The sequence below is a fragment of the Cimex lectularius genome, unplaced genomic scaffold (assembly GCF_000648675.2).
Source record: "Cimex lectularius strain Harlan isolate CLEC.00 unplaced genomic scaffold, Clec_2.1 scaffold483, whole genome shotgun sequence".
NCBI lineage: Eukaryota > Metazoa > Arthropoda > Insecta > Hemiptera > Cimicidae > Cimex > Cimex lectularius.
In genome coordinates, this window is record NW_019393006.1 from 7,201 (window position 1) to 31,013 (window position 23,813).

General features: G+C 33.8%; 3 protein-coding genes across 10 annotated transcripts in view; 2 read left to right on the plus strand and 1 right to left on the minus strand.

Moving 5' to 3' along the window:
- The first annotated feature begins 2,391 nt into the window (after positions 1–2,391).
- On the plus strand, positions 2,392–4,029 carry LOC106670529. The gene is made up of 3 exons (XM_024229748.1): positions 2,392–2,565; positions 2,623–2,748; positions 2,941–4,029. Exons 1-3 carry the CDS (start codon positions 2,482–2,484, stop codon positions 3,148–3,150), a joined length of 420 nt encoding a protein of 139 aa, XP_024085516.1. The 5' UTR covers positions 2,392–2,481; the 3' UTR covers positions 3,151–4,029.
- Positions 4,030–7,369: 3,340 nt separating this feature from the next.
- LOC106670528 (DNA polymerase delta catalytic subunit) lies at positions 7,370–22,634 on the minus strand. Of its 4 annotated transcripts, none has more exons than XM_014400967.1 (20): positions 22,547–22,634; positions 18,861–18,945; positions 18,764–18,787; positions 18,381–18,492; positions 17,889–18,324; positions 17,610–17,833; positions 17,388–17,554; positions 17,183–17,328; positions 17,013–17,112; positions 16,793–16,929; positions 16,569–16,734; positions 16,307–16,515; positions 15,980–16,241; positions 15,671–15,904; positions 15,442–15,614; positions 15,143–15,392; positions 14,952–15,081; positions 14,702–14,885; positions 14,428–14,517; positions 7,370–7,550 (listed from the first exon to the last, which is right to left on the minus strand). In XM_014400967.1, exons 2-20 carry the CDS (start codon positions 18,876–18,878, stop codon positions 7,454–7,456), a joined length of 3,159 nt encoding a protein of 1,052 aa, XP_014256453.1. In that variant the 5' UTR covers positions 18,879–18,945; positions 22,547–22,634; the 3' UTR covers positions 7,370–7,453. The 4 variants fall into 4 exon arrangements, with proteins under 4 accessions (XP_014256453.1, XP_014256450.1, XP_014256454.1 ...); XM_014400964.2 differs by lacking the exon at positions 22,547–22,634 and adding an exon at positions 21,774–22,052; XM_014400968.2 differs by lacking the exon at positions 22,547–22,634 and adding an exon at positions 21,238–21,334.
- The window catches only part of LOC106670530 (glycerol-3-phosphate phosphatase-like), a 29,251-nt gene continuing 24,400 nt past the window's right edge, over positions 18,963–23,813 (plus strand). Inside the window, exons 1-2 of one of the 5 annotated variants that reach the window (XM_014400971.2) lie at positions 18,963–18,980; positions 21,647–21,745. In XM_014400971.2, the coding sequence (XP_014256457.1) occupies positions 21,703–21,745 (43 nt within the window). In that variant the 5' untranslated portion in view covers positions 18,963–18,980; positions 21,647–21,702. Of the gene's footprint in view, positions 18,981–21,421; positions 21,586–21,646; positions 21,746–22,307; positions 22,703–23,813 lie in introns of those variants that run through there. The other 4 variants (XM_014400970.1, XM_014400973.2, XM_014400975.2 and 1 more) reach the window with 4 other exon arrangements.

Genomic DNA, 23,813 nt, shown 5'->3' on the forward strand with positions numbered 1-23,813 from the left:
CAGACCCACGCACACACCAATCAAAACGTAACTAAAACAAGACATTTCTACATTGCAAAAAAAATAATTTAAAAAAATAAATTATAATATATCAGTACATAGAAATTGTACTGACGGCAACAAAAGCAATTCGAAAATCCTCATACAAATCACAGACATATACAAGGTAAAAAATGGCATGTTCACAATAAAAGCGAATGGAGAACAAAAAATATCAGACAAACAGGACGAAAAATGTTTTAAAAAATATCTATTTATTTAAATAAATAAGATAATAAAAAATGCATATAAGTCTTGAAACATCCTCCTTGATCTGCGGGGTGATGGACCTGTAAGCCTGTAGTCTTTACCTGTATCTTGCTTATCTTCGCTTTATTGGTCTGTCAGACGCGTTTCGGCCTTTCGCCATCTTCAGTAGTAAATTTGTTTTTCAAGTCGAATTGATTTTGTAAAGAACGACCAACTAAACATAAATTTACAAAAAGGCTTGACTTAATAGAACCACACAATTTAAACTGAGCAATTCACTTCCACCAGGAACCCTCAACAGACAAACTTGAAATTAGTGCTTGAAGTACAAAAATGGCGAAAACTTGGAATTAATAGAAAATAAAATAAAAAAGCACATACTATGTATCTGAAAAACTCACGAACACTCAAAACTATAACCGCTCACACACAAACACACCCAAGACAACTTGAAAAAGAAATGCTCCGAGGATCACAAAAACCGACTAAAATAATTTACAAAAAATGTGTTAATTCGTCAAAGTTACTGATACCCAAATTTTCACCTTTAACGAATTTATGATTTGAGCCCAACTAAAAATAATTCACGCAGTCCCGACACAGAAGATGGCGAGAAATTCACCTGACAGACCAAAAACAACTGGCAGGCTGAAATGATCGGAGACGGCCGAACTACATGAATTAAATTAAATCGCTTGGTAAACAAAAGGTTTATACCTGAAAAAATCTGTAAACACTTAAGGATAATTAAATTTAAATCAAAAAGTAAAACTTATTTATTTATAGATGCGTTGATAAGGGATAAGGTCTTATTTTTAGTGCGACATATAAAATTTTCTCGTAATTAATAGGGTTCCGATCGAGTCACCTTCTTTCTTTTATGAAAAGCATGTTAAGCGTCCTTTTGCGTAAATGAGGGACGATGTAAAAAGGGCAATACATTATGCACCATTAACGCATAAACCTTTTAATTAGTGGAAAGTAACTTACTCCTGAAAAAAAAAATCAAAAATATTTAGCAAAAGATGTTAAACAGATAAAACGAAGAGAGGGAGACGTATTAAAATGCGGGATCCCTTTCAGAAAAATGCTATTAGAAATTAAAATACTGTCTTAAAACGTTTTCCCAGCAAATGTTACTTCCCACTGAGAAGTAAAAGACTTACCATTAGTGGTCTGCCTTTTGAGCCATGTCTTACTTTTATGACTTTCTGCCCTTAATAATTTTCATTGATGCTTGCTTATTTTACGTGTTATCTGCGGACAAATAAAATAATTAATTGGTGTGTTTTTGTACAGTTTAAGCGTTAACTCCAAAGCACGCGTATTTTTCCAAAACATTCATATTTCAGCATTGTCAAAGTCCCAATAAACAAAAACTGCAGTCGAAAAGAAAATGATTTCCGAGAAGAGAAAAAAAAACGAATTTTCACAAGACGTTGGAAATGGGAAAGCCTGGCTTTGAGCACTGCAAGAAATATATCTTGTGAATAGCATCAAAGACAGCTATGACGGGTATTCCGTTTGAATTTACGTTATTAGCCCTGTAAGGTACTTATACGGCATTTTGCTGTTTCTGCTTTAAATGCAAAGTGGTAAAGAACAAGAGGGAAGGAGGCAGAAAGAGAGAGAGAGAGAGAGAGAGAGAGAGAGAGAGACTGTGTATTTACTAAATTGTTAATGGATAAATAATTATCTCATTATTAATATTTGGAAAAATATTTATGGCAATTTAATCAAAGTGTTTTATGATAAAATGCCACTTTTATTTTATAGATTTAATTTATATAAATTTTAAATTATTCCATCAAATCACATATCATAATTTGATCACATATTTGATGGCAATTTATTTAATATATATATACAATCTGTGTACTTTCAAATGCCATGGGTGATAATAGAATTTCTGAAAATAAAAAGTTTGAAGACAATTTGAAAAAAATCTATGGTAGACGTATTTATTTATCAGCTTTTACCAAATGAACAATTATGGTTTTTCTTTATTGTTTGTATAATAGAGATATTATTGTGGAAATGGAGGCTATAAGATAACTAAATTGGTTTAAAATTGTCGATGGATCAAATTACATGAAGTAAATAATGTATAAATAAATTTACATTTGTTATGAATAATTGAACCAATTTTTATGATTCTATTAAATAATCAATCAGTTGTGATTTCAGGTAGTAGCCCATGAGAGGAGGTTGAGCACAAATGCTTCGAGGACAATGGCGGCAATGTCATTGGGTTTTATTGTTATGGTCACGCCATGGACAATTCAAGAAGTGGTCGTTGCTTGCACTGGTACTAAGGTATGATATCCAGTCAACAGTGTACAAAGGCCAGGTCGTTAACTTGATAATTTTCAGATGCCTGAGTTCCTCGATTTCATAGTCACCTGGCTGGCCTTAAGCAACAGTTTCTGGAACCCTTTCCTATATTGGCTTCTAAACAATAATTTCAGGAGGATAAGCAGGGAATTATTCATGACTAAGGTAAATCGGTTTAAAACAGATTTTGTGCTATTTTTTTTATCAACAATGATTATGCACTTTAAAGTTATCATTGGTTCAACAAGAAAAACGGAATTTCCACCCAGATTTAGTCGTTGTTTGAACAAATAACGATTATTATTGGCCCTTGACAATGTTGATTTATGATGATACGAGTGTGTATTTAATTTTCAGATATTATGCAGAGGTAAGAAAACGCTGCCAAACAGTAATCTCCAGTGTTGTTCCCTGCCTGGATCGGTTCCTGCGCCGCTTTCCCGTGACATGGAAGGGCTGAGTGAAAAATACTGGGGTGAGATACTCGAACGCACAGTGTCCTCGAACAGCTTGCAGATGCAGAAGATATACCCTCCGCCGCCACCGCCGCCGAGGCAGGCCAAATGAGGTCAGGCCCCCAAGGCCTCGGCCTCTTGATCCAACGTATGACCTCTGTGCAGATCTGTCATCCCTCCGACGGCACGTTGTTGAAAACGGGTTGGCAGTCAATCGCGCAGAGGTTAGTGCAGGTAGGTTCTCCTGCTTATTTTTGAAATTTAGAAAAGAAGAAAGCCCGTGAGGCTCGTTCTCTCAGATTCGCCTCCCTCCTCGTAGAGGTGGGATTGCACTTATGGACTGTGAGGTTCTCTCTAGCTGGCACTTAAGATTTTTAAGCTTGCAATATTGAATAATCCAGTAATACTTAACTTTTTCTCCATAATAAAATTATCCAATTAAATTAAATATTAACATACATTGAACATTAAGTACATGGATAAATATACATGTTAATTTATTTATGAACAAAAGCTTTGGATTGTATATAATAAATTAATTAACATTTTCAACATCTGCATTGCTTCTTAGTCGGTTATTAAGGATTTCTGAACATTAGTGCTACAACAATTAACATCTAATTATTGTACCTCTTAGAATAACTACAACTCTTTAAAGATGTACATTATGTTATGTTTTTTGTGTTAACATGCTGCCAGAAAAAAAATAAATACACATTAATTATTCCAAAATTACACCCTCTTGTTAAATATTTCAAAAGCGCAGTCGTGCTTGATTATGCAATATTGTAAGCTTAAAATAGGTTAGAAATATCACTTTTGTATCGAGATAATCGCTTAAGACTACAAAAAAATCTATAAAGTGCATGTGATATTAACAAATTACTATTCTTCCTGATGGCTAATGGGACAATTCGAACTGTATTATTAAAATAACGAGTGTTTACAAAGAAAATGTAAATTAAAAAACGAATCAATAGTTCATAAATAAGTTGTTTTTTTAGTGTTGAAAATCAATAGTTTGATTTTGAAAATATTTTCTCATTTTGAAAGTATTAGCTTCTAATCTGTAACTTGTATATTTACTTATCGTATATTTTCTATTGTATGTTGTTGTGCGATAGCAACAATTTATATCTTTTTAGACTAAAATCCACTATATATAATAATATTTATTGGCAAGTTTACAATATTACAATCAGTGTTTGGTGTACTTATGAAAATCTAATTGTTAAATTCTTTTTAGCTCAACGTAAAAGTTATTGAAAAACAAACTACAGTGAAATGTCTTTTTTTTACGAATTGTGTAGTAGATTAAGAACCAAAAGGAATTGCTTCTAAGGTGCATTACACAATTTTTAATTGTGTAAATATTACTGTGTAAGATTTAGTTTCTATAGTATGTAAAATTAAGATTAACTGTTAAATATAATCAGATCTTATATGCAAATGAGAGTGAAAATGAATTTGGTTTTGTTTTAGTTTTTTTATTCAAATTTCTGTATAATACGAAACTTTTTGTATTAATAAAATGTTTTTGTTTGTTGTGTATTGTTTTTTATTCTAGAAAAATAGTGACTTTTCTTCATTATTGTCTTTCATAGGAAGTTTTAAAGTAATTGTTCTACCCTACGATTCAAGAGATTTGATAAATCAAGATGTGTATGGTTTAATTGAAAATGGCCATATTAATTTCTTAATAATTAATAATCAACACAAATAAAATATACTAGAAATATCTTGACTGCAAGCATTATTGATATGGCGTCAGTGGCCACAGGAGTTCAGGCTTTGACCCGGCACTCATCACTGTAAGGTAAAGGTCCTGGGTTCGAATCCTGTGGCCCTGCACTCGATCCCAACATACCTACAAATGTTTTCTTGTTTTTGTTTTTCAAAAACATCGGCATCCCAGGGGTTGAGGGGTTGATAATTTGATATGACCTCTGCTGTTGCAAACCTTCATGGGGGGACATATTCATTTTAATGTAAACCAGATTAAATGAGATCAGAAATTAATGAGTTTTAATAAATATTATTTAATTATGATGGTTTGAAAGAAAATTCACCAAAACATCGGAAAATCATTTAGTGAGAGATTAAAATTTGACAATTTATTACCAGGGTTCGCTCTAATAACCTGTATTAACTCCTCTAACCTCGCGGAGAGCGTCTCCTAGAGATTGAGTAAATTAAGGACCAGATTTCGTCCAATGAAATAAAATCCCATTCTTCAACAAGAGCGATCTGAAGAGTTCAACGCTTGTTGGAGGCGGCGATGTCTAACCAGTCTCTATCATGTCCCGTAAGTGTTCTATGGGATTTATGTCAGGAGAACTCGCTGGCAAATTTCATTGTAGTAATCCCTACATCCTCCAAGTAATGGGTAACAACGAGCTATATGCGGTGGAACATTATCATGCATTAAAACGAAATTTTCCCCAATAAATGGAGCGAATGGGACCACAGCTTACAGAACTTTCTCAATTTACCTCAGTGCAGACAAAGATCCATTATATATGATCAGTTCGGTATTGGCATGGACGTTGATTCCACCCATACCAACTGACTGTCTATGAAAAGGGTGTGATTTAGGCATGGCAAAGTGTTCTCCGGTCATCTAACTTGCTACAAACCAAACAGGCACGCACTTGATACCGGCAGCTGCTTCACTCCCATCGCTCCGACTTCGACATTACATTCCAGATTAATAGAAATGATAAAGGTGGATGGGGATATTGTTTAATCTCTTTAAAAGACATTCATAATACACATTTATACTAATAAACCTAGTTTCCTAATATTACAACTAAAGTGGAGGTCGATAAGATGGTTCTAATCTTGTCGACCTCCATACACAGGTTGTTGTTTTCTCTATCCGTATTTCAAGGTTAAAGCTCATCATCAGATTGAAGCACGTTACAAGCACGTCTCTCGAAGTCTCGACATAAATTGTAAGTATGAACACGCCGACACCCCGCCTACAAGACGTTCCAAGAGAAGATGGTGTGAATGCCGCTCAATTTTAAACGTACAAAAGCGGACATTATAACACAACTAAATATTATCCTAATAAATGCTGTAAGAAAATCATTTTTAATTATTCATTAATTTGTATGTCAAATATTATTTAGGCATTTTTTTAAATAAGAGGTAAATCAAAATCTATTTATCTCCATGTTTAAATTTACATTTTCTTATATCACATTTCTCAAACCAATATAGGTATTTATTTCTTAAGGATAGTTTTTTCTTGTAATTTATTTACAAATATCCATCTTAAAGAATGTACTTCATTAATAACACAAAAACTTATGGAGAACTCTATTAATGAATTTGTACAAAATTATCTTAAATGTATGCCTACTACTTAAATGTATACCTATTATATACTTAAATGTATACCTATTATTGTAAATTTAATAATAAATTTTATGAAATGAAAGGGTTACCAATGAGGTTTCCATTATCCCCATTTTGTGCCGAAATATTCATGTATAACTTTAAAAACGTTCAAATCAAATAACAAATTAATGAAATCTGCCCTTTTTTGGAAACGCTATGTAGACGATATTTTATATATATGGTCTGGAAACTAGAGGATCTAAAAGAATTCCTCCAATTTTTTTTTTTTTTTTTTTTTTTTTGCTGGGGCTTCCGACATCTAGGTCATTTCAGCCCCCTATTCCTCCAATTAAATAATTCTTTACACCCTAATATAAATTTAACATTGGAAATAAATTAAGAAGGTTGTTTAACATTTTTGACTTAAAACTGTCCATAAACCTAATTGAAGTAGTGTATAGAAAACCCACAAATCTAGACACTATGATACCAGCAGGTCTTCTCACCTATGGACCCACAAAACCGGTGGATTCATTTGGTTCATAGACCGTATGTTGAAACTCCCTTAACGCTAAAAGAATCGCAAACAATTAAAACATAGAAATAAACCAATGGACATAGAAATATTTATCGAAAGGTTTCAAGTAAAAATAATTTAAAAAATTAACTTTAAAAGAAGTAACTATTGAACTCAGCCACCTCTCCAAAAATGAATCATTAGGTTTTCGGTGCCTTGCTATAAGTTAGCGAACAATCAGAAAAAGTAAGTAAAATTCTTAAACGAGAAGGTGGCTTTTTGAGGTAGTTGTTCAGTTAGGAACAAGCACCAATCAAAGAGCTGACAGAACAGCGCTTGGAAAAAGGCCAGCTAGATGGGATTATGCGTGAACAATGTGATGATTTGTTTTTTAAATGAATAAAAAATTTCAATTATCAATTTTTTAATTTATATTTTTATTAATTTATTACAATTTTATATATCAAAAGTGCCTTATAATAATTGTTATATTAAAAAATATATACATTTAAAAAACAATAAAATAAAACAAAACAACATTAGTAACACAAATTTACCAGGTAGGACACCCAAACCTATCAATAATTTTATCTTGGGCTATCAAATCCATCTGGACTTTTTTTCTCATGTAGAAAATAGGACAGTCACGGCTGAAAAAGTGATTTTTTTTATAACAAATTAAATTGGTAAGACATATTAATTAAAAACACATAACAAAAACCATGAAGTAGTATCTGTTGAATTTAACAATAACACAATACAATAAAATATATTTATAAAACTTTTTTCTAACTTTAGCATGATGGCTTCCCAGCTCATGCAGTACTTCAAAAATGTTTGGACTCAAATAAAATATTTCAATGTTGTAGTGCATTTTTCAATGAGTAATTGGAATAATTACACTAAATAATGAAAAAAGAAAAGAAGATACAAAAACGTAATTTTCACTCTATTTATTAGAGTTCCACCCTATATCCAGGCTAATAAATTATAAACAATAGTACATTAAGTGAAAATTACATGTACTATTGCAGGAATTTTTTTTTTTTTTAAATTAGACATTCCCCTAACTATCCCTAAAATACACATTTACAAGGGGACGACCAGGTTGGCTTCACGGATTTAGTCTAAACTGTTTTGGTGATTCTACACTACAAAATATCGGACACGTATCTGCTACTTCTTGTGAATAGGCACCCATTTCGAAAACAAATTTAAATCATACCAAATTAAGAATATTCTGCGTTATAATATATTTTTGTTTTTATCTTAACCAACAATGAAATCAATACTCCAGAAATAATATTTTTTTTTAAATCTGTAAATAACGATTTCTGATCATTTAATTGCGACAAAAATTAGATTTGGAAATAAACTTTGATGATGTGAATTAAACGATCTGCTACCAGTTTTTGTCAATGTGGTGGAATTAAAGAGTAAAGAGTAGATAAAAGATTAAGGGAAAAGAAAGAAAATTTAAAAAATAATCCTCCGTTACAAATAAATTATAATTGATATTTAGCTCAGCGTTTATGTGCATGCACAGATTCGAGCTTATATAAATCAGTCATGATTCAGTAGCATTCATTCATGAGGCTTTTGAGCTGATAGTACACTTGGTGAAATATCAAAGCATAAAAAGAAAAAAAGAAAACAGCTACGAGCAATTTCAAATAAATAAAAAAATATCCCCTACATGCAGGTTTTTAAACTTAAGACAATATAAATACATTTTAGCTGTAGTTTTAAAGATTATTTTTTAAATTATTTCGAAACAGAAAATTAAGTAACGTTAAATGAAAAAAGTGTTTATTCAATAAATATTTGATATTTATGAATTTTACACAACGGCTTAGAATAAGCTAAACCCGCACAACGTCTGCGTCATGCCGAACTGTTGGTCCATTTTATTTACTTTTATAAATTATTTTATTTGTACCCTTACTTCCTTGTACATTTACAAAAGTGATTACATTCCTTTTTTTCTCTCTAGTCTCTAATTCCACCGCTGGTAGAAAACCGGCAGAGAGAGGGTGACAAAAACTGGTATCGGAGCGTTTAATTCACAGCAATGAAGCTTTATTGAAAATCTAATTTTAGTCGCAATTTGATATGATTTAAAAAGATATACAAAATACTCATTAGTTGCATATTTTAAATATTTTAATAAATATTCGGTAAACAAAGTAGGTCAGAAAATTGCTAAAATTTGAATTGACCTCATTGTCGTGATTCTAGCATTATAAAACCTAGTAGATAGTGATTTTCGAGGAAATCAGTTATTAATTAAATATATATATATATATATATATATATATATACTATTATTAATTAACTATTTGACTTATAATTAGGAAGACTTCTGCCTGACATTCCTAATACAAGCTCTAACATAATTTTTTCAATATCTAGGAGACCAATTTTCATGGATGATAATTGATAATTTTAAAGAAACTGTATAAAACATTAATATCAGGGTATTATTTCCACTATTGCAAAATTGAATTATTATTTACGCTTTTGAGCAGAAGAGTACACTTGGTGAGGTATCGAAAATAAAAATAAAAATAATACAGCTACGAGCATTTCAAAATAAATAAATAAAAAAATCTCCCAACCATGTAAGTTTTTAAACCTAAGGCAATTAATATAAATACACGTACATTTTAAGAGGGATTTAAAAATAATTTTGTAAATGATTTAGGAACAAAAAATTAAGTAACATTAAATGAAAAGAAGTGTTTATTCAATAATTTTTAGATGTTTTACGTACCTACTTAGCATAGGCTAAACCCGTATAACGTCTGTGTCATGCCGAACTGTTGGTACTTTTTTGTTTTTTAATTATTATATTGTACCCTTCCTTACTGGTACATTTTACAATGTGATCACAAACTGTTTGTTTCACATGATAACAGCACTAATACTAATGCCAGTGCTGCAGCCAGAAGACACATGCCAAGAGAAACCAGCTAATGTTGACACCTAATGTGAGGGGAAGGGGCAAGGAGGTTTCGAGACCGTTGCTGATTAAGACGTCGTGAGGAGGAATTCCAGGTCAGTCAGCAGTCCAGGTATAGTACTAAGTATTTGTCTTCAATGAACTTAGGTATTTCTTCGGGGAAAGCAAGGGTATTGTTAAAAAAATTGCATGCATGTTTCTGTGATCGTGTGAAACAGTTTGTGATCACATAAAGGTCTAGTAAGGAAGGGTACAAATAAAATAATTTAAAAACAAAAAACGTATCAACAGTTCGGCATGACACACACGTTATACGGGTTTAGCCTATGCTAAGTAGGTACGTAAAACATCTAATAATTATTGAATAAACACTTCTTTCCATTTAATGTTACTTAATTTTCTGTTTCTAAATCATTTAAAAAATTATTTTTAAACCCCTCGTAAAATTTATGTGTATTTACATTAATTGCCTTAAGTTTAACAACATACATGGTAAGGAATATTTTTTATATTTACTTGAAATTATTCGTAGCTTTTTTTTAATACATATATGTTTTTTTAATACTTTTTTTTTTAATGCTTCGATACATCAAGTGTACTCTTCAGCTCTTGAACATTCTCCTCCCTGAGAGACTAGGGTTTTGTTCCACTGACCCGATTAAGTCAATTTACTAAAAATTTCCTTAAGACTACTTATAATGAACACATTGATGCTGCAAAAGTGGGAGTATTTATGAAATTACTTATTCTCACTTGGCAATGAAAACTCCTTATATTTGTTAGCAGGCAAAGGCCAGAAGTTACTTTCACATTGATTAATATCGTAATAAGTAATAATATTACATATATCCAACAGTGAAAAAATATACAACGCAATTCTTCAGAAAATGGGAAAAACTTGGATTTGACCTCAATGTAGTGATTTTAGCATTATAAAACCCTTACATACCCACTTTCTTGCCAAAGAAGAAAACTCAGTCTGATCATAAATTGTATTTAAGGATTCAAAAATATTTTTGTCTATTAATTTCATTGTTGGTTAAGATAAAAACAAAAATGTCTATGATGCAAAATATTCTCATTTGGTATCAGTTCACCAAACTATACCAAATCAGTATACCTACATTTCCATATTTTAATAAACATTCTATAAGCAAAGTATCGGGTTGTCCGGAAAATAATGCAGGATTTTAAGTTTTCATTAAAAAAAATCTATATAAAATATTCTGTTTACGTTTACAGGATTACTCATTTGTATGAATGTCAACACTTATTAATCCTCTTCCAAATGATATTGTTTGTTTACCTCTGTAGCATTCCGCTACTTGGAAATAATTCAGTCATCCTTATAATGTCAAAGCGAGAATTTCGTACGATTTTCTTTTACGAGTTTAAACTCGGCCGAAGCGGAGCCCAAACGGCTAGAAACATTAACCAAGTCTGGGGCGAGGGTTGTGTTAATGAGTGCACTGTGCAAAGGTGGTTTAAAAAATTTCGGGAGGGAGATTTCAGCCTTGAAGATGAAGAAGGTCGTGGAAGGCCTTCCTCTCTTAATGATGATGTTCTGCGATCAGTGGTGGAAGAAAACCCCAAAACAACTGTTCGAGAACTTGCAGAGCAACTCAAAGTCAGTAAAACGACCGTCGCTGACCACCTCAAGGCGATTGGAAAAGTGAAAAAACTCGAAAATTGGGTTCCACACTCATTAAACGATCGCCAAAAAATCAGCGCTTTGATGTTTGTGCATCACTTCTTTGTCGAAACAAAAATGACCCATTTCTGGCCAGAATTGTTACATGTGACGAAAAGTGGATTCTCTACGATAACACTAGACGTTCTGGACAGTGGCTCGACAAAGGAGAAGCTCCAAAGCCCCCAACTCATCAAAAAAAGGTAATGGTTACGGTATGGTGGGCTTCATTTGGTTTAATACACTACAGCTTCTTAAATCCTGGCGAAACCATCAATGCTGAATCATACTGTAACCAAATTAATACCATGCATCAGAAATTGGCAGTAATGAAGCCCTCTTTGGTCAATCGGAAAGGGCCCATTTTGTTGCATGACAACGCTCGACCACATGTGTCACGTGTAACGTCACAAAAATTATTGGAGCTTGGCTATGAAACTTTGCCTCACCCACCCTACTCTCCGGACCTCTCGCCTACTGACTACCATTTTTTTAGACACCTGGACCACTACTTACAACACATAATATTCAAAAATCGAACGGAACTGGAAAATGCATTTATTGACTTTATCAATTCTAAAAATTCTGAATTCTACTCAGACGGAATTAATAAGTTACCAACACGTTGGGAGAAATGTATTGAGAGTATGGGAAATTATTTTGATTAAAGAACATTGCTTTAAAGTAACTAGTTTCTTTTTTTTTGTTTAATACCAAAATCCTGCATTATTTTCCGGACAACCCAATAGGTCAGAATATGGTCAAAACTGGGATTTGACCTCATTATAGTGATTGTAGTATTATAAAACTGTTAGGTACCGACTTTCATGGAAATCAGTGAAAATTAATTTTTCACTAATAATTATGACGACTTCTCCAGCTCTTCCATAATTTTCTCAATGTCTAAGAGACCGATTTTCATGGTTAATAATTCGTTTTAAAGAAATTGTCTAGTGCATTTTACAACTGTATCAAACCTTAAAATCAGACTATAATTTCCATTTAAAAAAACGAGTTTAATTTCTGGCAAAAATATTTTCTTGCTATCTGAAAAATATTTTCTGTTACTAATAAAAATCTTTTATATATGTGGATTAGACAGCAACGTTTCTCTTCTTTCAAATGGTATGTTTGGCATTAAAATCCTTTTAGCTGTTTCTGAATTATAGTCGTTTCAATCAGTTATTCCACGAATAACTTCTGAAAAACGGAAAAAATTTTGGGGTCAAAAAATCGATAAATTTAAAGATTATTCAGAAATTGTGAAATGCGGTCTGGTGTGATGTAGGTTTCAGAAAAACATTTTCTTTATCGTGCCAACGTTTCGATCTTTATTGAGATCATCTTCAAGGCCTGGGATTTACTAGTATTGTTTAAATTTAACAAATACATGTAGGATGTGGAGAAAAGTGAATTGATACAATGCAAAATATATTTTTTATATTCAATCAAAGTATTTGTAATCACACAAAGTGTTTGTTTTCTGTGTAATTGTGCCATTCTTGCGTGTCGTGTTGACGGTGCCAGTGAGATATTGCTGGTTCATGTTTATATACATTGGATTTTGAAGGGGTGGGGAAGAAAGTCGGTATAGAAAAGACATTTTTGTATAAGGCGTCGGCTTCTTTAAGGTGAAAGGAGCCGACGAAGGGAAAAACATTGGTAAAGGTTCAGCCAGATTATCCTTTCAGGATTATATAGAAAGGGATAAATAGGAAAAGGAAAGCTGAATTGTTGGGAAATTAGACTATGTGAAAAATATCTCATGTGTGGAATGTTATGGGATGATATAGGTATGTTATCTATATTGAATTTGATTAATGATATTGGCGTAGCTGCAACTGAGTTTACATGTATCTGTTCTGTAATGGATACTGTGTTTATCTCTGTTGATGTAAACCATTTCTACAAAGTTACATTTATGTTTGTTTTGTTCTGTGTGTAATATTTTTGGATTGCTGAAGTCGAAGTTGTATTTGTGTCCAAAATGGTGGGTAGCGAGTGCTGTAGGATTTTGCTTTTTTCCACATCCTACATGTATTTGTTAAATTTAAACAATGTTTGTAAATCCCAGGCCCTGAAGATGATCTCAATAAAGATCGAAACGTTGGCACGATAAAGAAAATGTTTTTCTGAAACCTACATCACACCAGACCACATCTCACGATTTCTGAATAATCTTCAACTAATGGTCACTAATCCCACACATTTCTACACGAGAAGATAAATTTAAATTCGAACAAAATTTTATATTTAGGGGTCTAAACGAAATTTCATATTAGCTTCATAAAAAAAAATTATGACCTAGTTTACTTGAAAAATATTTGGTTTTTAGAAATTTTTTGGTTATGGATAAACGTTGATAGTTTTTTAGATATGCTTTTCTTTTTATTGAATATGGATGAGAATCTAGATTAGAAAGACTTCATATCCTGTTCAAAGATAAAAAGTTGGAAAAGCTTATGAAATCTTTATAATTCAGATTTCGATAGCTTTTGCTATATTTTTAATCTACATAAATGACGCTGTAAAATGGTACATTCACAGTTGATTTGTGTACGTAGAAGGCGAAATAAAAATATATATTTAAAACAAATTCAACTTTCCTTTTTTTTGTGAAACCAGGACCTATTCACGAGAAGTGGCGGATACATGGCCAATATTTTATTTGTAGTGTATAATCACTAAAAAAAGTTTGGTACAAATCCTTGACACACCAACCTGGTCGTCCCCTTGTTAGATCTTGGCCTTCAGTACTTTTGTTTTATTTGCAAGATGGCAATCGATTAATTTTGGCAATATTTTATGCATTACATGCTGGCTATTTATTAAAAGCGGGAAATCAGAATATAAAGTGTGTCACTGTTAGACTTACTTGGTGCAAATGACTTCCTCGTGTAAACTCTCCTGACATCGTTGACATTGTGTCCATAAACGGTTAAATCTTTCTTCAAGATCTCTGTACCTAGGACAAAAATATTAACATCATAATTACATTTCTATTTTTGAACTTGAATTCATGTTTAAAAAAAGTAATTAATATTTAAAGTAATTAAACTTTAATAACCAATGCAAATGGAGATATTAATTAAACAATGGCATGTTATATAATTATGTTTCTATGCTAAATATTATATCAGAGAACGTACTTGTTTAACTCGCTGCAAAGCAGCTGAGCCTGTTTTGGCGCGCAGTAATTGCAAAGTGGATTTTCTTGTTGTCCAGGAGGCAGCACTGATTTGCAGCCCAGGCAGGTCACCTTCTTGCTTGTGAACTTAGCCAAAGCGCTTACTTTGGATGTAACAACCGTTTTCACCCTTGTATGGTCACCCCCTTCAGAAACAAAAATCATTAAGTTTTGTTTAAATTGTTATAATAAATACTAAAAAAAATCCTTACTTAAAAGTACAGATTCAGCTTTATCACCAAGTATTGGGGTAAATATCCTCAAAAGCGGTTTTGAAAGCTGATTCTCCAAGTAGTAGTTTGAGTCAATCGGTATGTTGTTTTCAAGAACATAGATAGGATCCTGTGAATTAAAGTTTGAATTTTTTGCAGTTTAAGAAAAGTCAATTTTGAAGATGACAAACCTCTGCTTTCAAGTATGCTGGGGTGGCTTTAGCAGCAGCTATGATCACATAAGGGACTCTGTCTCCAAGTTTGGGCGCTGACCCGGCGTCCCTTTTCTTCATTTTGTTCGCCAACTCAACATGGGCTTGTTTGGCGGCATAGTCAGTCTTCGCCAGCTCTTTTGTAATGACGAGCTGTGAGATGTCAAGTTTGTTGCAGAGGAGGTCACTGATCTGCTGTTTTGCATAATTCACCGCTCCGTCTGGGTCTCTAATTAATTTTAAATTTATGATCTGTCTCGAACTAAATGTAGACTTACCTGTCTATGAGGAGTTTTTGAAGACACGTGTTCATCATGTTGGCGACAAGTGGGCAATTGTCTCGTCGCACTGTCTCCAACCCTTTGCAATCCATTTTATCATATGTCTCTGTGTTCGTAAAATAAAGACCGGCATAACGTTTTTTGTTTATTAATAAGTAGGGAAAATACACCTGGAAAATAATGAAACTTTAACATATTCAAATCAAGTAAGGTTATGAGAAATCACCTTTTCAAATTCCAGTTTAATAGGAGCGATGAATTTAGACGTGACATATTCAGCTGCTTCTCTGCCAAGCTTCATAGTTTCTTCTAAACTTGGAACACCAAATTTGACCATCACAGAATCTGTATCACCATAGACAACAATGGCATTATGATGAAATCCGTTGCTGATGCAATATCTTTGTTCGACTTCGGTCTTTGTTCTCTCTATCATCATTCTACCATAAGCAGTGACACTCTACAAATTTTATTTTATCACTAACATTTTTTTTTTAAACAAATGTATACAAAAAAGTAAATGGAATGTACTTACACTAGATATTTCTAAACAAGGAAGTTTACCAACTTGTGCTCCAGTAAAACCATAAACAGAATTTGCACTGATTTTCAGAGCAAGTTGACGACCGTCAAGGACTTTCTTTTTGAAAGGATCAGTCTCATTCTTAAGGTCATTCTTTGCTTTTTTCCTCGCTGTCAACAAGCTCTCTAAAATCTGTGGAAGAAGGCCTTTGCGTACTGTGCTCTTTACAAAGTAGTTGTTACACGGAGTTTCTGAATACTGTTCTTGTGATAAGCTTCAAAAAAATGTTTAAAAAATATACATACACACTAAACATAGTAAAATAAATACAGTATTTACCCAAGTTTATCCTTTTTGCCAGGAGCTAAAAGAGTCGTGTAACAAAGATTGTGTGCCATCATGATGCTAGGGTACAGCGAGCTAAAATCGAGAGTTGCTATCGGTTCGTTGTAATAGCCTTTCAGGGGTTCTATCACAGTAGCGCCCTCAAATTGATCTGACGCTTCACCGACTGACATTGTTGGTAACAGGTATCCAGCCTCTTTAGACTGAGGAACAAAATTTAGCCTCTCCCACTGGTGATTTGCAAAACAACTCTCACCTTTCTTAACAGCTGGGACATCACTTTGATCTGCTGCCCCCTTGTTAAAAGCGACGAAAATGTAACACCGGTCACACGGGCCATTTCCATGTAGTTAATTAAAGACATCAGCTTTCCCAACAGCTTCAACGGGAGGTATGCATCTTTAAGGCAATACACGGCCAACCTGGAAAAAAAAACGTTTTGTCAAGGAATTAGAAAAATTTAGGGTAGGTTAAATGTACCTCCTTCTTGTTACATCAGAACCGTTTTGTAAATCGGTAATGATGCTGTGATGAACGTCTTCTTTCTGTTCTTGGAGGAAATGATAGCTCACTGCATTCAATGTGTAAGATCTTAGTTTATAGTCACGTAATAAAACCTTTAAAAAGTTTTATTTTTTTTTTTTTTGTAAAACAAATATAAATAATAATTGAAAAAAAAAAAAAAAGCTTAGTGTCTTACAAGTAATAAATCAAAAGATGTCCGTCCTTCAAAATTAACATATTTATTCTCCCTTCGACCCATTTGTTTGCTCTGAATCACATGATCTTTGATAACAGACCTTTAACAAAACAATTTAAAAAAAAAAATTATAAAAGAGAGAAAGAAAGGAACCCTTAAAAACTAGTTACCTCACGGCCCTCATTCGACCCAAGAATGTAAAATATTTGCATTTCAAGTGGTTTGCACGGTTGATGAGGTAAGGGAAATCGAAATTGTTGATATTGTAGCCAGTGAACAAGTCTGGATCCACCTCACGCACAAACTCTGCCCATTTCTATAAACGAGGTCACATTAGAAATTCGTCATGGCTTGACGCGATTTTGTCTAACTTGCCTCGAGCATTTCTTGTTCCCTATCAAAGCTGATGACCTGGATTCCGACGATAGGCGCACACTGCTTCAATGTGAAAATGTTGCGAATAAAAGGCTCCTGCTGTCCCTGTAGCAAGACCATGTTTGCAATCTGAATCACTGGGTCCATATTTGCCTCGGGAAATATTCCTGAAACCGGTATATTTTTACTGATGAAAAAGGAAACTGTTATTTATGCTCTTACCTCTGCGCCCTGCGCATTCTATGTCAAAGCTTAAAATTCTGAATGGCGCTACTTTCGCCCATTCACCTTCCGGCTCATGAGATACCAATTTGTTAAAAGCAATATCAACTTCAATTTGGCAGCGCGAAACAGGCTGGAACTGAGAACCCGGTTTTCTTTGTGTCCAAGTATTCGGTGGGAGTTCAATCCAATTGCAACCAGTGATATTACAGTCCACCATAAATCTAATGAAATTAAGTTTATTTTTGGGTTTAAGATATTGGTTACATTGAAATTTACCTGATATCGAAATCAATATTTGATTCAAATGCTTTATAGTAATGCCCATCGAACTGAGGCAGAATGGTGGACTTTTCAAGCAACCGTTTGGCAGGAGCAATGAGACGAGGTAACGCTACAAAAATCTTCAGGAACGTCTTAAGATCTTCTCCATCATAGCCGTAAATGTTGTGCTTCTTGGTAATTTCTACAAGGACGACTGCTTCAGAAATGTTTTCTTTATTGCTGCGCAGGTCACTTAGCACAGCAGCATTGAGTGCTTTTCTAAAATCATCTAGATTCTCTGAACCGAAACCTTCAGGAGCATAGACATAAAAGTACGGAGTGAAACCATGGACATGACAGCACACAGAGTTTCCTTCCATCGTCACTCCGTATATGCACATCACAGGCACAGGCTCAACCTGGCTGCCTGGCATCCCATGAACTGGCTTCCCTAAAAACGTTAGTGTTAATTTTTGTTTGCTAATTTTAAACCTCGATTTTTGATACCATTGTAATGATCAATCTCCAACTGTTGGAAGCTGATGGTGTCTATGTTTGGATTGAGAACAGGAGGATCCGGTCGCTTCCATTTTTGATTTGCACTTTCTGAATTTGGTCCCTACAAAAGTGAAATAATGTAAAACTAAGACAAATATATCAACTGCAAAAGATAAAATAGCATGCCACAGAATGAAGGCAAATAAAAATGCTAAGAAAAACAAAAGAAAAAATTTAAGTAAAAAAATAACTTAAAAACATCACATATTAGTTAATAAAATGCTAAAATCAAACTAAGCCTGAAAACATAAGCTTTGTTGCATCTATACAATTGAATAATTGAATGCATCCTCATTAAAAGCACACTGTCACTCTTTTAAATTATAACTTACAACCAGCAATAGGTCCAGGCCAGACTGATAAACAAACTGATCTTGTCAGTAAAAAATTGTCATAATGTATATTTTTCTATCGGTTTGAATCATTTACCTCTAAATTAGGATCCATCAATTCACTTAAGCAAGACAGAGTGTACTCGAAAGAGCTGACATCCTCCTCCTCTTCATGTTGTAGCCTGAAAGGCAAAAGGATGTGTAATTTTTGAATCAGGTAATTTGGACTTGTATAAATTTTCTACAATGGAATCAATAATGCTCATTTCCACCAAACTAAACATTACACCATTATCATTACTTATCCTTTAAATTTAAAGTTCTCAATGACAAGTTGTAATGAAGTGAAAACACACTCAATTTTTAATTATAGAATTGATTACACACAAAAACAAACATTTGGCAAATGTGTTAAGTAAAGCCAGGAAAAAACCCTTAGACAAGATGTGATTGATAGGGTCTGCACAGTGAACCGTTAGTCTGATCGTTTCTGATCATTTTGATCTGCCTATCCTCACTGGTTTGGTCAGTTCACAGATTCAGAGCAATGTAGAGAGTAAAAAGCAAAAACATGCCTGATAGACCCTATCAGCAAGGGTAGCTAGACCAAAATAATCAAAAATGACCAAAAAGTAAGTAATGCAAGTATGTAATTTATACTCTGACTTCCTATATATCCTAACACCATCATTACCACCTACGCAACCATGACACGCTTCATAAGCCAAATCCTTTCCAAGCAACCTCCAACAACCAAGAATACCTTGATTTTATCAAGAATTGTGCCAAAAGGAGGACAAGATTGAATGAAGGAAAATGTACACAGTAGAAATGATTTGAGATAGGGTGAAAATGGCAACTCAAGTTAACTTCTGTGAGTAGAGCTATCTTTTCCAAAAAGTAAAATGTACACGTGTACATTTACATTGCTATACTGGCAGACTGACATGGCATCTTCACACAAACTGAAGAGACTTTTTTTTACAGGGTTATATCAACCCCCAGGGTGCCAGTGTTTTTTGGGAAAAAAAGTCCTTTTGTATGTTAGCTCTTAATTTGAATCCTGGACCTTTATTAACAACAATGAGTGCCATGCTAACGCCTTAACCATTGCGGTCACCAATGCACCTGACACAACTTTTATAGCCGAAAACCTAACTTGTGAAAACTTAACTAACACTATACAAGATGAGGTAGTGAGGAATGATAACATAATCCAACAATAAATGATTTATAAAAAAATCTTTCTGGTTCTCATAAAGAATATATTCCCTGTGATATACAAAACCTCTTATCACTAGGATCCAAATTTGCGATACCCTACATAATCAGATTTTCCTTCTGCTAAATTGATCGCTGATATACACTGCGCTATTCAAAAATTGCCAAAATAGATGATCAAAAAGACATAATTCGAAACAAATACATCACAATCCAACCACTCCTCGCTACCTCAACCACTTATTGAACTACTGGTCCTAAACAACACACTACAAGCCATGACTGCGATCATTTTTAAACATGTGGAGTGGAACTGTGGGGTTCTGCCAAGCTAATATCCAGTGCATCCAATTCTAACTTTTAAAAGTCATCAGAGAAATTGTCAAAGCGTCGTACTACAATAGAATCTTGTTATCCACAGGGGATACGTACTAAACATCACTACTTATAATAAGAACCACAGATAGTAGGAAATATCTTTAATTTCAGGCTAAAAGTTATTTTCCCATCTACATACCAATCAGACACATTTTGTATCGTGTCTGCCTATCGTCAACATTATGTACGAAACCATTATATTTAGGGGTCTATTGACCAAATTACTTCTTTCAATTAGTGGGATTCGAACCCACGACCTTCGGCTCCGTAGGGGGGGGGGAGTTGGTGCCCGAGTGGATCAAAGCCACGATAGCTCAAGTGGTTAGAGCAGTGGCATATTATATTGAGCCGAAGGTCGTGGGTTTGAATCCCGCTGGTGACACTAACTTTTTCATTTCAACCAAAACATTACATAAAAAGATTAATTATGTAAGAAATTTGTGAACACATTTCAATTTTTTTTCCTCTATAAGAATTCAATTACGCTGTTATTTTCTGTGATTCACCACATTCCCATTCTCTCCTCATCCCCTCTCCTCTAGAACTCAAATAGGAGGGCAACTGCAGAGGAGTGAAAGCACGGATAATGAGAGTCTACTGAACATCATACTATCCCCAATGTACTCAACATTCCTTTTGTCTGTGAGCAGAAAAAATCCGCTTCCAAAAGTTCCATGCCAAGTTTTCAATCCGTGCTAACTATAATTACAAGCCTTATCTGAACTTTCCCATCATGAAGAAGTCGCCTTGACCTCCACCCACCCTTTAATCCATCATATTGAGCACAAGCATTGTTTCTCTTTAGCCAATAAATTAAAGCTTAGCAAAATGCTACGAGATTATGTTAAAATAGTGTAAAGTCACTGTAAAATTACCACAAGTATAGTATCTGCACATACACAGACTGTCAGATGATAAAAATCTCTCTAGAAGTCATCTCACAAAAGAGGAGAAAGGTAATGACACTTAGCAAGAGTGAGAGCAAGTGACACTGTACTTTTGTTTTGTGTATCATCATAATGAAATTAACAACAGCTGCAATAAATCTTGTCTTGACTCAATCATTGAGGCAGATGCATGATCATGAAACGACAGCCAGGTCCACCAATGAAATGGTAAGCCTGTGGTGTGGTCGTGCAAAATATCACCCTGTAGGAATTGTGAAGACAACTTGAACGATATGTGAATTTTCCACTGAGTAGTGACAAAGAGTTTTTTAATAAGTTACGAGTAAAGCTGTAGTCTCAAATTAACAAATAAGTGAATAATATGTTTATATTGCAGTTGGCCGCCAGTGACAAGGAAAGTGTGATAATCATCATTGACAAACTGTGAGAGTGATGCTGTCCCAGTTGTCTAGAAGAGCCGCACGGCAAACCTGGCGTAAGCACTTTTTTTTTAATCTTCTTACCTGGCTTTTTTGCTGGCCGAAGCCCCAAAGCTGTTTTCTCGCTTTTGGCTCATTTCGCCGGTTGTTATAAAACTCGGAAAAAGCTGGAAAATTCAAGTAGCGTCCGATTCGGCACAAGAACGAGAAGCTTGGATTTTGGTACCTCCGGGGGTGATCGAAAACGCGGGAGCGCCATCCGGCTATCTTATCACGAATGATAAGCGGTTTTACAACTCGTTTATTTAATTATTATTTATTTTAAGATAGTTAAAAAGGAAAATATTTATGAAATCCAAATTAATGAAATTTATGAAAATAAACTAGAATGTCTGTGTGTGTTATTTATAACAGTTTTATAATGCCAGGAACGAAAGTATCAAGCTCGCGCAGCTAGATGAATTAGCCGAAGGCTGGCATAAAATCTGTATTCAACTATAAAAACACAAAGTTGTACGACTTAAATTTTTAGCAAATGATTAGAAGAAAATTGATCTAAATTTAAAAAAAAAATTCAAAATTTTTATCAAAAGTAAACACGGCAGATATAACCAACGTGAAGGTTTCAACGGATATTCATCCTTCGAACTCGGAAGAATTGGAATAGTGCCCGTGCATTTGTTGGACTGTTGTCAGTTCGTACGACGATAGTGAAAAGTCGCGGTGTTTAAAACCCAACACGAATAAATCGTGTAAAGCGGAAGACGAGTGACATTTCTCGCGAGTTTCAACTTCCCCGAAGTGCGGTCGTGTGACCGGCGGTGTTTCTTCGAGTATAATTAACGATTATCACTTACCGATCGGCCTCGTTCGGTGACCCTCATCATTGTAGATAAGTAAAAGTTCTGTCATTCTCTCCGTCCGTCTACTTTCTGGCGCAGGTCACTCTTCCATATAGCTCGACGTGAGTGTTCCATTCAATACACGATTTTCGCTCGCTCTGCTGACGCCAGGTTTTTAATATATTTTTTTATATATTAGCTATTAAGAATTGGAACACTGGAATAGTTTGTGGTAAAACGCACATTCATCACTATCTCAGTTGTCAGCTGCCAAGGTCGAACTTTTCCCCTCTCTGTTTGGTATTTTATTAAAACTCTAGTGATTTTACTAGTTTAAAATAAATAATAAAAAATGTTTATTTTGGCAGAACAAAACCCATTTTGTTTGCTTGGCAATGTCACTCTTGTAACGACATTTCAAAATGGCCAAACATTTCTTATGTAATTTCAACGAAAATTACAACAGTTTATTTTTTTCATTAAGGAGATAAAGAGAGGAGTTTGCTTAACGTAAATATAGACAATGTGTAAGTCAAAATGATAGCCACAGTTACTTATTTAATCATTGGCGTAGAGTTTTTTTAATGTACATTAAGGTTGCCAAAAAAAGCAGCTCAGTTATCATTTGATTATGGATGCACTAAAGTCTTTTATTAGCATTTGGTCAATTCATACTAGAACAAAAAATCCTGTAAATTTCTTAACTCGACCAGTTATGGGTCAGCCCTTTTATTCCTTACAATCGTCAAACACAATTTTCGAGACAGCGGATCAACACCAATTAAAATTCAAGCGAATTGATTTTAAAAATAAATGGTCATATATTTGGATAAGTAATTTGTGATGAATAACTTATTTAGATGTTTTTCAGCACTTTTTCGACAATTATTTGCCATTTTTAACTGTTCCAGCCATTTTATGTAATCTGACCCAAATCAAAATGACAAATATTTCTTTTAAAATACTACTCATAGATAAATAACCGTATATATAAAAACTTTGGCAGCACATTTTGTACTTGGGAAAGTACGTTTTTCAAAACTATCAGCCATTTTACTTTTTCAGAAATCTAAAAAAATGGTCAAACATTTCTTCGACAAACCACTACTGATAATAATAATAATAATTTTCTGTTTAACGAGAAACAGTATAATAAAATACCAAACAAAATAATAATAATTTCAATTAATTATACTTTTTGTCTAAAGTCTCGGTTGTGATGAAAAGTTAGTGTCACGAGTGGGATTCGAACCCACGACCTTCGGCTCAATACAGCCGCTGC

Coding starts and splice junctions, on each gene's coding strand:
- LOC106670529 (XM_024229748.1), top strand. CDS start 2,482: ATGGCGGCAATGTCATTGGGTTTTATTGTTATGGTCACGCCATGGACA. Junction 2,566..2,622: donor TTGCTTGCACTGGTACTAAG/GTATGATATCCA, acceptor GATAATTTTCAG/ATGCCTGAGTTCCTCGATTT. Junction 2,749..2,940: donor GGGAATTATTCATGACTAAG/GTAAATCGGTTT, acceptor TTTAATTTTCAG/ATATTATGCAGAGGTAAGAA.
- LOC106670528 (XM_014400964.2), bottom strand. CDS start 21,826: ATGAGCCAAAAGCGAGAAAACAGCTTTGGGGCTTCGGCCAGCAAAAAA. Junction 18,325..18,380: donor GGAGATTGATCATTACAATG/GTATCAAAAATC, acceptor TAACGTTTTTAG/GGAAGCCAGTTCATGGGATG. Junction 14,886..14,951: donor AGCTGAATCTGTACTTTTAA/GTAAGGATTTTT, acceptor TTGTTTCTGAAG/GGGGTGACCATACAAGGGTG.